Source organism: Oncorhynchus nerka, linkage group LG1 (genome assembly GCF_034236695.1).
Source record: "Oncorhynchus nerka isolate Pitt River linkage group LG1, Oner_Uvic_2.0, whole genome shotgun sequence".
Classification (NCBI taxonomy): Eukaryota; Metazoa; Chordata; class Actinopteri; order Salmoniformes; family Salmonidae; genus Oncorhynchus; species Oncorhynchus nerka.
In genome coordinates, this window is record NC_088396.1 from 53,033,422 (window position 1) to 53,049,086 (window position 15,665).

Genomic DNA, 15,665 nt, shown 5'->3' on the forward strand with positions numbered 1-15,665 from the left:
AATTGTGACAAATATAATTTAAATTAGATTTGAAGACAGTTATAATTGTGACAAATACAATTTAAATTTGAAGACAGTTATAATTGTGACAAATACAATTTAAATTTGAAGACAGTTATAATTGTGACAAATACAATTTCAATTTGATTTGAAGACAGTTATAATTACACCAGAAAGTGTATCATTCACTACTACCCTCAGTTTCAGCTAATTCTTCATCAAATTCTAATTCTAAATCAAATCAAACTGTATTGGTCACATACACATGTTTATAGCAGATGTTATTGCGGATGTAGTGAAATGCTTGTGTTTCTAGCGCCAACAGTGCAGTAATATCTAACAACAAATACCCAATACACGCAACTCTAAGTAAAGGAATGAAATTAAGAATATATATATATATATGATGAGTAATGTCAGAGCAGCATAGACTAAGATACAGTAGAATACAATATATATAAATATATGATGAGTAATGTCAGAGCAGCATAGACTAAGATACAGTAGAATACAATATACAGTGCCTTGCGAAAGTATTCGGCCCCCTTGAACTTTGCGACCTTTTGCCACATTTCAGGCTTCAAACATAAAGATATAAAACTGTATTTTTTTGTGAAGAATCAACAACAAGTGGGACACAATCATGAAGTGGAACGACATTTATTGGATATTTCAAACTTTTTGAACAAATCAAAAACGAAAAAATTGGGCGTGCAAAATAAATGTCGTTCCACTTCATGATTGTGTCCCACTTGTTGTTGATTCTTCACAAAAAAATAATTCAAATAGTATAGTAAGTAATTCAAGATATGTAAACATTCATCCTTTCATCATGGAGAGTCGTCACAGTGTCTGGTTGGTGTATTGCAGGTGTATGAGCTGTACAACGGAGGGGCTGTCCCTCTGAGGTACCGTGTGGACACAGAGCCCCTTGAGCAGCTGACGGCTGATAACTTTGGTCACCCCGTGATGCAGTGTCTCAACCCCCAGGGAGAGGTGAAGCCTGGCAGGACAGCCCTGCTGGAGTGGGTCCTCTCCCCCCTGGAGGCCAAGACTTACAGTGTGAGTAGCAACCCTCTGTTAGGTGGCCTAGAGGTTAGAGAGACGGGCATGCCACCCTAGATTTGCAGTTTGAAGTTCGAAGGGGAAAAACTGGTATCCTTCTAGGTATTCTAGATGCCATCTCCTGTCGTTGTACCATCTTCCTCTTCCTCTCTCCTGCCTCCTCCTCCTCCTCACACAGCCCTGTGTTTATTGTACCATCCTCCTCCTCCTCACACAGCCCTGTGTTTGTTGTACCATCCTCCTCTCTCCTGCCTCCTCCTCCCTCCTGCCTCCTCCTCCTCTCTCCTGCCTCCTCCTCCTCTCTCCTGCCTCCTCCTCCTCACACAGCCCTGTGTTTGTTGTACCATCCTCCTCTCTCCTGCCTCCTCCTCACACAGCCCTGTGTTTGTTGTACCATCCTCCTCCTCCTCTCTCCTGCCTCCTCCTCCTCCTCACACAGCCCTGTGTTTGTTGTACCATCCTCCTCCTCCTCTCTCCTGCCTCCTCCTCCTCCTCACACAGCCCTGTGTTTGTTGTACCATCTTCCTCCTCCTCACAGCCCTGTGTTTATTGTACCATCTTCCTCCTCCTCACACAGCCCTGTGTTTGTTGTACCTCTTCCTCCTCCTCACACAGCCCTGTGTTTGTTGTACCATCCTCCTCCTCCTCCTCACACAGCCCTGTGTTTATTGTACCATCCTCCTCCTCCTCTCTCCTGCCTCCTCCTCCTCCTCACACAGCCCTGTGTTTATTGTACCATCTTCCTCCTCCTCACACAGCCCTGTGTTTATTTCCAGGTGGACATCTCTATCCATGTGCTGGAGGGAGACACCATGCTGTTGACGTTTGAAGGCTGTGGGTTTGATAACAGTGTGCTGGGAGAGTCGGCACCACTACAGCTTCATGATGGCTACATGTCTGTCCCCAGCACACAGAGGATGGCCCTGCCCAACCAGGTGAGTCTACCTCTTTCCTGGTCCTGTTTGGCTCAGTTGGTAGAGCATGTCTCTTGCAATGACAAGATAGTTGGCTCGATTTTCCCAGAACCACCTGCATGACTACGTCTCTGCTTAATGGCATTATTATATTATAAATTGGTCAATACATTTGATCTGATCTTTATCTAGGTCACAACAACAGACAAACACACAGTCTGCTTAAAGTAATAACACACAAAACAATTATACGTTTTCATGTCTTTATTGAACACACCGTGTAAACATTCACAGTGCAGGGTGGGAACAAGTATGTGAACCCTTGGATTTAATAACTGGTTGACCCTCCTTTGACAGCAATAACCTCAACAAAACGTTTTCTGTAGTTGTGGATCAGACCTGCACAACGGTCAGGAGGAATTTTGGACCATTCCTCTTTACCAAACTGTTTCAGTTCAGCAATATTCTTGGGATGTCTGGTGTGAAACGTTCTCTTGAGGTCCTGCCACAGCATCTCAATCGGGTTGAGGTCAGGACTCTGACTGGGCCACTCCAGAAGGCGTATTGTCTTCTGTTGTTGATTTACTTCTGTGTTTTGGGTTGTTGTCCTGTTGCATCACCCAACTTCTGTTGAGCTTCAGTTGGCGGACAGATACATTCTCCTGCAAAATGTCTTGATAACCTTGGGAATTCATTTTTCCGTTGACGACAGCAAGCTGTCCAGGCCCTGAGGCAGCAAAGCAGCCCCAAACCATGATGCTCCCTCCACCAAATCAAATCAAATTTATTTATATAGCCCTTCGTACATCAGCTGATATCTCAAAGTGCTGTACAGAAACCCAGCCTAAAACCCCAAACAGCAAGCAATGCAGGTGTAGAAGCACGGTGGCTAGGAAAAACTCCCTAGAAAGGACAAAACCTAGGAAGGAACCTAGAGAGGAACCAGGCTATGAGGGGTGGGCCAGTCCTCTTCTGGCTGTGCCGGGTGGAGATTAGAAACCTAGAGAGGAACCAAGCTATGAGGGGTGGGCCAGTCCTCTTCTTGCAGTGCCGGGTGGAGATGCTTTACAGTTGGAATGAGGTTTTGATGTTGGTGTGCTGTGCCTTTTTTTCTCCACACATAGTGTTGTGTGTTCCTTCCAAACAACTCAACTTTAGTTTCATCTGTCCACAGAATATTTTTGGAACATCCAAGTGCTCTTTTGTAAACTTCAGACCTGCAGCAATGGTTTTTTGGACAGCAGTGGCTTCTTCCGTGGTGTCCTCCCATGAACACCATTCTTGCTCAGTGTTTTACGTATCGTAGACTCGTCAACATAGATCTTAGCATGTTCCAGAGATTTCTGTAAGTCTTTAGCTGACATTCTAGGATTCTTCTTAACCTCATTGAGCATTCTGCGCTGTGCTCTTGCAGTCATCTTTGCAGGACGGCCACTCCTAGGGGGAGTAGCAACAGTGCTGAACTTTCTCCATTTATAGACAATTTGTCTTACCGTGGACTGATGAACATCAAGGCTTTTAGAGATACTTTTACCCTTTCCAGCTTTATGCAAGTCAACAATTCTTAATCTTAGGTCTTCTGAGATCTCTTTTGTTCGAGGCCCGGTTCACATCAGTCAATGCTTCATGTGAATAGCAAACTCTAGTTTTTTTATATTGCAGGGCAGCCGGCAGCTCTAACCAACATCTCCAATCTCGTCTCATTGATTGGACTCCATGTTAGCTGACTCCTGACTCCAATGATCTTTTGGAGAAGTCATTAGCCTTGGGGGGGGTTCACATACTTTTCCCAACCTACACTGTGAATGTTTAAATGATGTATTCAATATAGACAAGAAAAATACAATAATTTGTGTGTTATTAGTCAAAGCAGACTGTGTTGGTCTGTTGTTGTGACTTAGATGAAGATCAGATCAGATTTTATCACCAATTTATGCAGAAATCCAAAGGTTTTTCACATACTTTTTCTTGCCATTGTAACTAATGCCACCATGGGATCCTTTTGTACCCCTCTACCTGTCCTGGGGCTCCTATTGGCCAATGTTTTAGTGATGAAGTATGACAGAGGCTACACTCATAACCCCCGGCCCTCTGTCTCGTCTGCAGGTGCTGTTCCTGTCAGAGGAGAGATTGTGTCTTGGGGACATCCCAGTCTGCTCTCGTTCCACACGGGTCCTGTTCCTGACGAATGTCTCCCACAGTGACAGAGTCCTCTACAACTGGAACCTGACTGACCAGGTTAGCATGCAGTATATTAGCCTGGGACCTGACTGACCAGGTTAGCATGCAGTATATTAGCCTGGGACCAGACTGACCAGGTTAGCATGCAGTATATTAGCCTGGAACCTGACTGACCAGGTTAGCATGCAGTATATTAGCCTGGGACCAGACTGACCAGGTTAGCATGCAGTATATTAGCCTGGAACCTGACTGACCAGGTTAGCATGCAGTATATTAGCCTGGAACCTGACTGACCAGGTTAGCATGCAGTATATTAGCCTGGGACCAGACTGACCAGGTTAGCATGCAGTATGTTAGCCTGGAACCTGACTGACCAGGTTAGCATGCAGTATATTAGCCTGGGACCTGACTGACCAGGTTAGCGTGCCGTATATTAGCCTGGAACCTGACTGACCAGGTTAGCGTGCAGTATATTAGCCTGGGACCTGACTGACTAGGTTAGCATGCAGTATATTAGCCTGGGACCTGACTGACCAGGTTAGCATGCAGTATATTAGCCTGGGACCTGACTGACCAGGTTAGCGTGCAGTACATTAGCCTGGAACCTGACTGACTAGGTTAGCATTCAGTATATTAGCCTGGAACCTGACTGACCAGGTTAGCATGCAGTATATTAGCCTGGGACCTGACTGACCAGGTTAGCGTGCAGTATATTAGCCTGGGACCTGACTGACTAGGTTAGCATGCAGTATATTAGCCTGGGACCTGACTGACCAGGTTAGCATGCAGTATATTAGCCTGGGACCTGACTGACTAGGTTAGCATGCAGTATATTAGCCTGGGACCTGACTGACCAGGTTAGCATGCAGTATATTAGCCTGGGACCTGACTGACCAGGTTAGCGTGCAGTACATTAGCCTGGAACCTGACTGACTAGGTTAGCATTCAGTATATTAGCCTGGAACCTGACTGACTAGGTTAGCATGCAGTATATTAGCCTGGAAACTGACTGACTAGGTTAGCATGCAGTATATTAGCCTGGAAACTGACTGACTAGGTTAGCGTGCAGTATATTAGCCTGGGACCTGACTGACCAGGTTAGCATGCAGTATATTAGCCTGGGACCTGACTGACCAGGTTAGCGTGCAGTACATTAGCCTGGAACCTGACTGACTAGGTTAGCATGCAGTATATTAGCCTGGAACCTGACTGACTAGGTTAGCATGCAGTATATTAGCCTGGAACCTCACTGACCAGGTTAGCGTGCAGTACATTAGCCTGGAACCTGACTGACTAGGTTAGCATGCAGTATATTAGCCTGGAACCTGACTGACCAGGTTAGCATGCAGTATATTAGCCTGGAACCTGACTAACCAGGTTAGCATGCAGTATATTAGCCTGGAACCTGACTGACTAGGTTAGCATGCAGTATATTAGCCTGGAACCTGACTGACTAGGTTAGCGTGCAGTACATTAGCCTGGAACCTGACTGACTAGGTTAGCATTCAGTATATTAGCCTGGAACCTGACTGACCAGGTTAGCATGCAGTATATTAGCCTGGAACCTGACTGACTAGGTTAGCGTGCAGTATATTAGCCTGGAACCTGACTGACCAGGTTAGCGTGCAGTATATTAGCCTGGGACCTGACTGACCAGGTTAGCGTGCAGTATATTAGCCTGGGACCTGACTGACTAGGTTAGCATGCAGTATATTAGCCTGGGACCTGACTGACCAGGTTAGCATGCAGTATATTAGCCTGGGACCTGACTGACCAGGTTAGCGTGCAGTACATTAGCCTGGAACCTGACTGACTAGGTTAGCATTCAGTATATTAGCCTGGAACCTGACTGACTAGGTTAGCATGCAGTATATTAGCCTGGAAACTGACTGACTAGGTTAGCATGCAGTATATTAGCCTGGAAACTGACTGACTAGGTTAGCGTGCAGTATATTAGCCTGGGACCTGACTGACTAGGTTAGCATGCAGTATATTAGCCTGGAACCTGACTGACTAGGTTAGCATGCAGTATATTAGCCTGGAACCTCACTGACCAGGTTAGCGTGCAGTACATTAGCCTGGAACCTGACTGACTAGGTTAGCATGCAGTATATTAGCTGGAACCTGAACCTGACTGACCAGGTTAGCATGCAGTATATTAGCCTGGAACCTGACTAACCAGGTTAGCATGCAGTATATTAGCCTGGAACCTGACTGACCAGGTTAGCGTGCAGTACATTAGCCTGGAACCTGACTGACTAGGTTAGCATGCAGTATATTAGCCTGGAACCTGACTGACTAGGTTAGCATGCAGTATATTAGCCTGGAACCTGACTGACCAGGTTAGCGTGCAGTACATTAGCCTGGGACCTGACTGACCAGGTTAGCATGCAGTATATTAGCCTGGGACCTGACTGACCAGGTTAGCGTGCAGTACATTAGCCTGGAACCTGACTGACTAGGTTAGCATGCGGTATATTAGCCTGGAACCTGACTGACTAGGTTAGCATGCAGTATATTAGCCTGGGACCTGACTGACCAGGTTAGCGTGCAGTACATTAGCCTGGAACCTGACTGACTAGGTTAGCATGCAGTATATTAGCCTGGAACCTGACTGACCAGGTTAGCATGCAGTATATTAGCCTGGAACCGGACTAACCAGGTTAGCATGCAGTATATTAGCCTGGAACCTGACTGACCAGGTTAGCGTGCAGTACATTAGCCTGGAACCTGACTGACTAGGTTAGCGTGCAGTACATTAGCCTGGAACCTGACTGACTAGGTTAGCATGCAGTATATTAGCCTGGAACCGGACTAACCAGGTTAGCATGCAGTATATTAGCCTGGAACCTGACTGACTAGGTTAGCATGCAGTATATTAGCCTGGAACCTGACTGACCAGGTTAGCATGCAGTATATTAGCCTGGAACCTGACTGACTTTTTAGCATGTGTAATTAGCCTGGAACCTGACTGACCAGGTTAGCATGCAGTATATTAGCCTGAAAATGACTTTTTAACCAGGTTGTCCCATGCAGTCAAAATAGCCTCCTTCAAGGTTAGATGCAGTTATTAGCCTGGAACGTTGACTAACCAGTTTAGCTGCAGTATATTAGCCTGGGACCTGACTGACCAGTGTTAGAGATGTACATTAGCCTGGAACCTGACTGAGCTAGGTTAGCGTGCAGTACATTAGCCTGGAACCTGACTGACTAGGTTCAAAATGCAGTATATTAGCCTGGAACCTGACTGACCAGGTTAGCGTCAGTAATGCCATTACAGCCTGGAACCTGTTCTTCCAAAAAGGTCTACATACAAATTATATTAGCCTGGAACCTGACTGACCAGGTTAGCATGCAGTATATTAGCCTGGAACCTGACTGACCAGGGCATGCAGTATATTAGCCTGGAACCTGACTAACCAGGTTAGCATGCAGTATACATAGCCTGGAACCTGACTGACAGGTTAGCATGCATTATTAGCCTGGAACCTGACTGACTAGGTTAGCATGCAGTATATTAGCCTGGAACCTGACTGACCAGGTTAGCTGTACATAGCCTGAACCTGACTGACATAGCATGCATTATATTAGCCTGGACATGACTGACCAGGTTACATGCAGTATATTAGCCTGGAACCTGGACTAACCAGGTTAGCATTCAGTATATTAGCCTGGAACCTGACTGACATAGGTTAGCATGCAGTATATTAGCCTGGAAACTGACTGACTAGGTTAGCATGCAGTATATTACTGGAAACTGACTGACTAGGTTAGCGTGCAGTATATTAGCCTGGGACCTGACTGACCAGGTTAGCATGCAGTATATTAGCCTGGGACCTGACTGACCAGGTTAGCGTGCAGTACATTAGCCTGGAACCTGACTGACTAGGTTAGCATGCAGTATATTAGCCTGGAACCTGACTGACTAGGTTAGCATGCAGTATATTAGCCTGGAACCTGACTGACCAGGTTAGCTGTGCAGTACATTAGCCTGAACCTGACTGACTAGGTTAGCAGCAGTATATTAGCCTGGAACCTGACTGACCAGGTTAGCATGCAGTATATTAGCCTGGAACCTGACTGACCAGGTTACTGCAGTATATTAGCCTGGAACCTGACTGACTAGGTTAGCATGCAGTATATTAGCCTGGAACCTGACTGACTAGGTTAGCATGCAGTATATTAGCCTGGAACCTGACTAACCAGGTTAGCATGCAGTATATTAGCCTGGAACCTGACTGACTAGGTTAGCATGCAGTATATTAGCCTGGAACCTGACTAACCAGGTTAGCATGCAGTATATTAGCCTGGGACCTGACTGACCAGGTTAGCGTGCAGTACATTAGCCTGGAACCTGACTGACTAGGTTAGCGTGCAGTACATTAGCCTGGAACCTGACTGACTAGGTTAGCATGCAGTATATTAGCCTGGAACCTGACTGACCAGGTTAGCGTGCAGTACATTAGCCTGGGACCTGACTGACCAGGTTAGCATGCAGTATATTAGCCTGGGACCTGACTGACCAGGTTAGCGTGCAGTACATTAGCCTGGAACCTGACTGACTAGGTTAGCATGCAGTATATTAGCCTGGAACCTGACTGACTAGGTTAGCATGCAGTATATTAGCCTGGGACCTGACTGACCAGGTTAGCGTGCAGTACATTAGCCTGGAACCTGACTGACTAGGTTAGCATGCAGTATATTAGCCTGGAACCTGACTGACCAGGTTAGCATGCAGTATATTAGCCTGGAACCGGACTAACCAGGTTAGCATGCAGTATATTAGCCTGGAACCTGACTGACTAGGTTAGCATGCAGTATATTAGCCTGGAACCTGACTAACCAGGTTAGCATGCAGTATATTAGCCTGGGACCTGACTGACCAGGTTAGCGTGCAGTACATTAGCCTGGAACCTGACTGACTAGGTTAGCGGGGGTGCAGTGGAACTGACTGACATTAGCCTGAACCTGACTGACTAGGTTAGCATGCAGTATATTAGCCTGGAACCTGACTGACCAGGTTAGCGTGCAGTACATTAGCCTGGAACCTGACTGACTAGGTTAGCATGCATTATATTAGCCTGGAACCTGACTGACCAGGTTAGCATGCAGTATATTAGCCTGGAACCTGACTGACCAGGTTAGCATGCAGTATATTAGCCTGGAACCGGACTAACCAGGTTAGCATGCAGTATATTAGCCTGGAACCTGACTGACTAGGTTAGCATGCAGTATATTAGCCTGGAACCTGACTGACTAGGTTAGCATGCAGTATATTAGCTCAGCACCTACGTTTTTAAGGATGTGTGAATGACCACTAACTTTTCTAGTCCTGTATATGCCTGATAAATGTACTTTTTAACCAGGTTGTCCCATTGAGGTCAAAATATCTCTCCTTCAAGGAGACCTTATGGGCGTTGTTGTTTAGCTGGGTTTGGCTCTTACCCCGGTATCTGTGTGTTAGAGATGTCGTCGAGGAATATGAGCTGTCTCCGCGTACTCATCGCCCAGGAAGCTCCAATTCAAAACCCATTAGACAGCTCTGCAAGCGTCACTGAGCAACTATCGTCATGTAATGCCATTACAGCCGGTATGTTCTTCCAAAAAAGGTCTACATACAAATTTGGCATTAGAGAGGAGACACCTCATGCTCATCGTCGGCGTCTAACGCACAGATACTGGGGTAAAATATATCTATGATTGTGCTGTACACTGTACGTACTGCAGCGTCCTGGACATACTGCAGCCTACTGGACATACTGCATTATACTGGACATACTGCAGCCTACTGGACATACTGCAGCGTACTGTACATACTGAAGCATACTGTACATACTGCAGCCTACTGGACATACTGCATTATACTGGACATACTGCAGCATACTGGACATACTGCGGGGTCCTGGACATACTGCAGCCTACTGGACATACTGCATTATACTGGACATACTGCAGCATACTGGACATACTGCAGCGTACTGTACATACTGCAGCCTACTGGACATACTGCATTATACTGGACATACTGCAGCGTACTGTACATACTGCAGCCTACTGGACATACTGCAGCCTACTGGACATACTGCAGCGTACTGTACATACTGCAGCCTACTGGACATACTGCAGCCTACTGTACATACTGCAGTATACTGTACATACTGCAGCGTACTGTACATACTGCAGCCTACTGGACATACTGCAGCCTACTGGACATACTGCAGCATACTGTACATACTGCAGCCTACTGGACATACTGCAGCGTACTGTACATACTGCATTATACTGGACATACTGCAGAATACTGTACATACTGCAGCGTACTGGACATACTGCAGCATATTGGACATACTGCAGCCTACTGGACATACTGCATTATACTGGACATACTGCAGCATACTGTACATACTGCAGCGTACTGTACATACTGCAGCCTACTGGACATACTGCATTATACTGGACATACTGCAGCATACTGTACATACTGCAGCGTACTGTACATACTGCAGCCTACGGGACATACTGCAGCCTACTGGACATACTGCAGTATACTGTACATACTGCAGCGTACTGTACATACTGCAGCCTACTGGACATACTGCAGCCTATTGGACATACTGCAGCCTACTGTACATACTGCAGTATACTGTACATACTGCAGTATACTGTACATACTGCAGCCTACTGACATACTGCAGCCTATTGGACATACTGCAGCCTGGACATACTGTACATACTGCAGTATACTGTACATACTGCAGTATACTGTACATACTGCAGCCTACTGGACATACTGCATTATACTGGACATACTGCAGCATACTGGACATACTGCGGGGTCCTGGACATACTGCAGCCTACTGGACATACTGCATTATACTGGACATACTGCAGCATACTGACATACTGCAGCCTACTGGACATACTGCAGCCTACTGTACATACTGCAGCATACTGTACATACTGCAGCCTACTGTACATACTGCAGCCTACTGTACATACTGCATTATACTGGACATACTGCAGAATACTGTACATACTGCAGCCTACTGGACATACTGCAGCATACTGTACATACTGCAGCCTACTGGACATACTGCATTATACTGGACATACTGCAGCATACTGGACATACTGCATTATACTGGACATACTGCAGCATACTGTACATACTGCATTATACTGACATACTGCAGCATACTGGACATACTGCAGCCTACTGGACATACTGCAGTATACTGTACATACTGCAGCCTACTGGACATACTGCAGTATACTGTACATACTGCAGCGTACTGTACATACTGCAGCCTACTGGACATACTGCAGCCTATTGGACATACTGCAGCCTACTGTACATACTGCAGTATACTGTACATACTGCAGTATACTGTACATACTGCAGCCTACTGGACATACTGCAGCCTATTGGACATACTGCAGCCTACTGTACATACTGCAGTATACTGTACATACTGCAGTATACTGTACATACTGCAGCCTACTGGACATACTGCATTATACTGGACATACTGCAGCATACTGGACATACTGCGGGGTCCTGGACATACTGCAGCCTACTGGACATACTGCATTATACTGGACATACTGCAGCATACTGGACATACTGCAGCCTACTGGACATACTGCAGCCTACTGTACATACTGCAGTATACTGTACATACTGCAGCGTACTGTACATACTGCAGCCTACTGGACATACTGCAGCCTACTGGACATACTGCAGCATACTGTACATACTGCAGCCTACTGGACATACTGCAGCGTACTGTACATACTGCATTATACTGGACATACTGCAGAATACTGTACATACTGCAGCGTACTGGACATACTGCAGCATATTGGACATACTGCAGCCTACTGGACATACTGCATTATACTGGACATACTGCAGCATACTGTACATACTGCAGCGTACTGTACATACTGCAGCCTACTGGACATACTGCATTATACTGGACATACTGCAGCATACTGTACATACTGCAGCGTACTGTACATACTGCAGCCTACGGGACATACTGCAGCCTACTGGACATACTGCAGTATACTGTACATACTGCAGCGTACTGTACATACTGCAGCCTACTGGACATACTGCAGCCTACTGGACATACTGCAGCCTATTGGACATACTGCAGCCTACTGTACATACTGCAGTATACTGTACATACTGCAGTATACTGTACATACTGCAGCCTACTGGACATACTGCAGCCTACTGGACATACTGCAGCCTACTGGACATACTGCAGCGTACTGCACATACTGCATTATACTGGACATACTGCAGCATACTGTACATACTGCAGCCTACTGGACATACTGCAGTATACTGTACATACTGCAGCGTACTGTACATACTGCAGCCTACTGGACATACTGCAGCCTACTGGACATACTGCAGCCTACTGTACATACTGCAGTATACTGTACATACTGCAGTATACTGTACATACTGCAGTATACTGTACATACTGCAGCGTACTGTACATACTGCAGCCTACTGGACATACTGCAGCCTACTGGACATACTGCAGCATACTGTACATACTGCAGCCTACTGGACATACTGCAGCGTACTGTACATACTGCAGCCTACTGGACATACTGCAGCCTACTGGACATACTGGACATACTGCAGCCTACTGGACATACTGCAGCGTACTGGACATACTGCAGCATACTGGACATACTGCAGAATACTGGACATACTGCAGCCTACTGGACATACTGCAGAGTACTGGACATACTGCAGCGTACTGGACGTACTGCAGTGTACTGCAGCGTACTGGACATACTGCAGCATACTGGACATACTGCAGCATACTGGACATACTGCAGCCTACTGGACATACTGCAGCCTACTGGACATACTGCGGCGTACTGGACGTACTGCAGCGTACTGGACATACTGCAGCGTACTGGACATACTGCAGCCTACTGGACATACTGCAGCATACTGGACATACTGCAGCATACTGGACATACTGCAGCATACTGGACATACTGCAGCATACTGGACATACTGCAGCCTACTGGACATACTGCAGTATACTGTACATACTGCAGCGTACTGTACATACTGCAGCCTACTGGACATACTGCAGCCTACTGGACATACTGCAGCCTACTGGACATACTGCAGCAAACTGTACATACTGCAGCCTACTGGACATACTGCAGCGTACTGTACATACTGCAGCCTACTGGACATACTGCAGCCTACTGGACATACTGGACATACTGCAGCCTACTGGACATACTGCAGCGTACTGGACATACTGCAGCATACTGGACATACTGCAGAATACTGGACATACTGCAGCCTACTGGACATACTGCAGAGTACTGGACATACTGCAGCGTACTGGACGTACTGCAGCGTACTGCAGCGTACTGGACATACTGCAGCATACTGGACATACTGCAGCCTACTGGACATACTGCAGCCTACTGGACATACTGCAGCATACTGGACATACTGCAGCCTACTGGACATACTGCAGCCTACTGGACATACTGCAGCCTACTGGACATACTGCGGCGTACTGGACGTACTGCAGCGTACTGGACATACTGCAGCGTACTGGACATACTGCAGCCTACTGGACATACTGCAGCATACTGGACATACTGCAGCCTACTGGACATACTGCAGCATACTGGACATACTGCAGCCTACTGGACATACTGCAGCATACTGGACATACTGCAGCCTACTGGACATACTGCAGCATACTGTACATACTGCAGCATACTGTTCGCTACAGCTTACATTAATTCGTGCTTCTTTCTGTGGATGTTTGTTGAATGGGGAGAGTTATTTTTGGGGGGGTTTGTGTCAGTGAATGCTGTTTAATACTATGTGTGTGTCTTGCTGCGATTATTGTCCCTGCAGTCAGTCCAGATCTATCCAGAGCACGGTGCTCTGTCTCCAGGGGAGAGCTCTCTCTGTATCCTGACTCTCCAGGCCTCTGGCAGCCCCGGCTTCTACCAGCTAGACATCATCTGTGAGGTGAGGACCTTTATCACAGCTCTTTATATGCCTACAAACTCTTGTCACGGTGGTCACTCATACGACCGTTTGTCTATAGATGTTTCAATACCCTGAACAGTGTCAATAGCATTCTGTCCATTTGTCTATAGAACCCTGAACAGTGTCAATAGCATTATGTCCATTTGTCTATAGAACCCTGAACAGTGTAAATAGCATTCTGTCCATTTGTCTATAGAACCCTAAACAGTGTAAATAGCATTCTGTCCATTTGTCTATAGAACCCTAAACAGTGTAAATAGTATTCTGTCCATTTGTCTATAGAACCCTGAACAGTGTATATAGCATTATGTCCATTTGTCTATAGAACCCTGAACAGTGTAAATAGCATTCTGTCCATTTGTCTATAGAACCCTGAACAGTGTAAATAGCATTCTGTCCATTTGTCTATAGAACCCTGAACAGTGTAAATAGCATTCTGTCCATTTGTCTATAGAACCCTGAACAGTGTAAATAGCATTCTGTCCATTTGTCTATAGAACCCTGAACATTTGTATAGATGTTTCCATTTTGACATTCTGTTCCATTTGTCTCATCTCAGAACCCTGAACAGTGTAAACAGCATTATGATGTGTGACATTTGTTCTATGTTACCAGAACCCTGAACAGTGTCAATAGGATTCTGCTCCATTTGCCTCTGACAAAGACCTAGAACCCTACCCCCAGGGAACAGTGTCAAATAGTCATTCAGTCCATTTGTCATACACAGAGTCAGATGTTTCCATTTTGACATGTTACGTGTTAGCAGACGGTTATTCAGACCAGCTACCCCCAGGGTCATCAGAGTCAGCAGACCCAGAACCAGCTACCCCCAGGGAAAGAGTCAGACCAGAAAACACAGGAGAGCAACACTAAGGTGAGAATTATACTAGGACACACACACACAAAACAACCACATATGATGTGTGACTGAGATGTTGTTGCTATGTTACCAGGTGACCCTGGAGGAGGCTCTGTCTCAGTACCGTCAGGATCTACAGGAGTGGGAGCTGGAGAGAGACAGACAGAGGAATGAGTTTAGCCTGACTGACAAAGACCTGCAGCAGAGTCAGACCAGCTACCCCCAGGGTCATACACAGAGTCAGACCAGCTACCCCCAGGGTCATACACAGAGTCAGACCAGCTACCCCCAGGGTCAAACACAGAGTCAGGACCAGGAAACACCTGGACCCCCAGGAAATACAAGGTCAAACACAGGACCCTGTAGCAGGAAATACAAGGTGAGAACCTGGGCCCTGTAGTCAGGAAATACAAGGTAACAGGAAACACACACACACAAGGTAACAGGAAACACACACTCTGGGTACAAGGTAACAGGAAACACCTGGAACTGAAGTGATCAAGGTAACACCTCTTCATCAGGAAATACAAGGTAACAGGAAACAGATAGTCAGGAGGTAACAGGAAACACCTGGACCCTGTAGTCA

General features: G+C 46.3%; 1 protein-coding gene across 1 annotated transcript in view; it reads left to right on the top strand.

Moving 5' to 3' along the window:
- The window catches only part of cfap65 (cilia and flagella associated protein 65), a 162,328-nt gene that overhangs the window by 86,310 nt on the left and 60,353 nt on the right, over window positions 1–15,665 (top strand). The window contains exons 20-25 of the mRNA XM_065018206.1: window positions 317–329; window positions 871–1,062; window positions 1,842–2,000; window positions 4,086–4,217; window positions 14,083–14,199; window positions 15,174–15,458. Of these exons, the coding sequence (XP_064874278.1) occupies window positions 317–329; window positions 871–1,062; window positions 1,842–2,000; window positions 4,086–4,217; window positions 14,083–14,199; window positions 15,174–15,458 (898 nt within the window). The remainder of the gene's footprint in view (window positions 1–316; window positions 330–870; window positions 1,063–1,841; window positions 2,001–4,085; window positions 4,218–14,082; window positions 14,200–15,173; window positions 15,459–15,665) is intronic.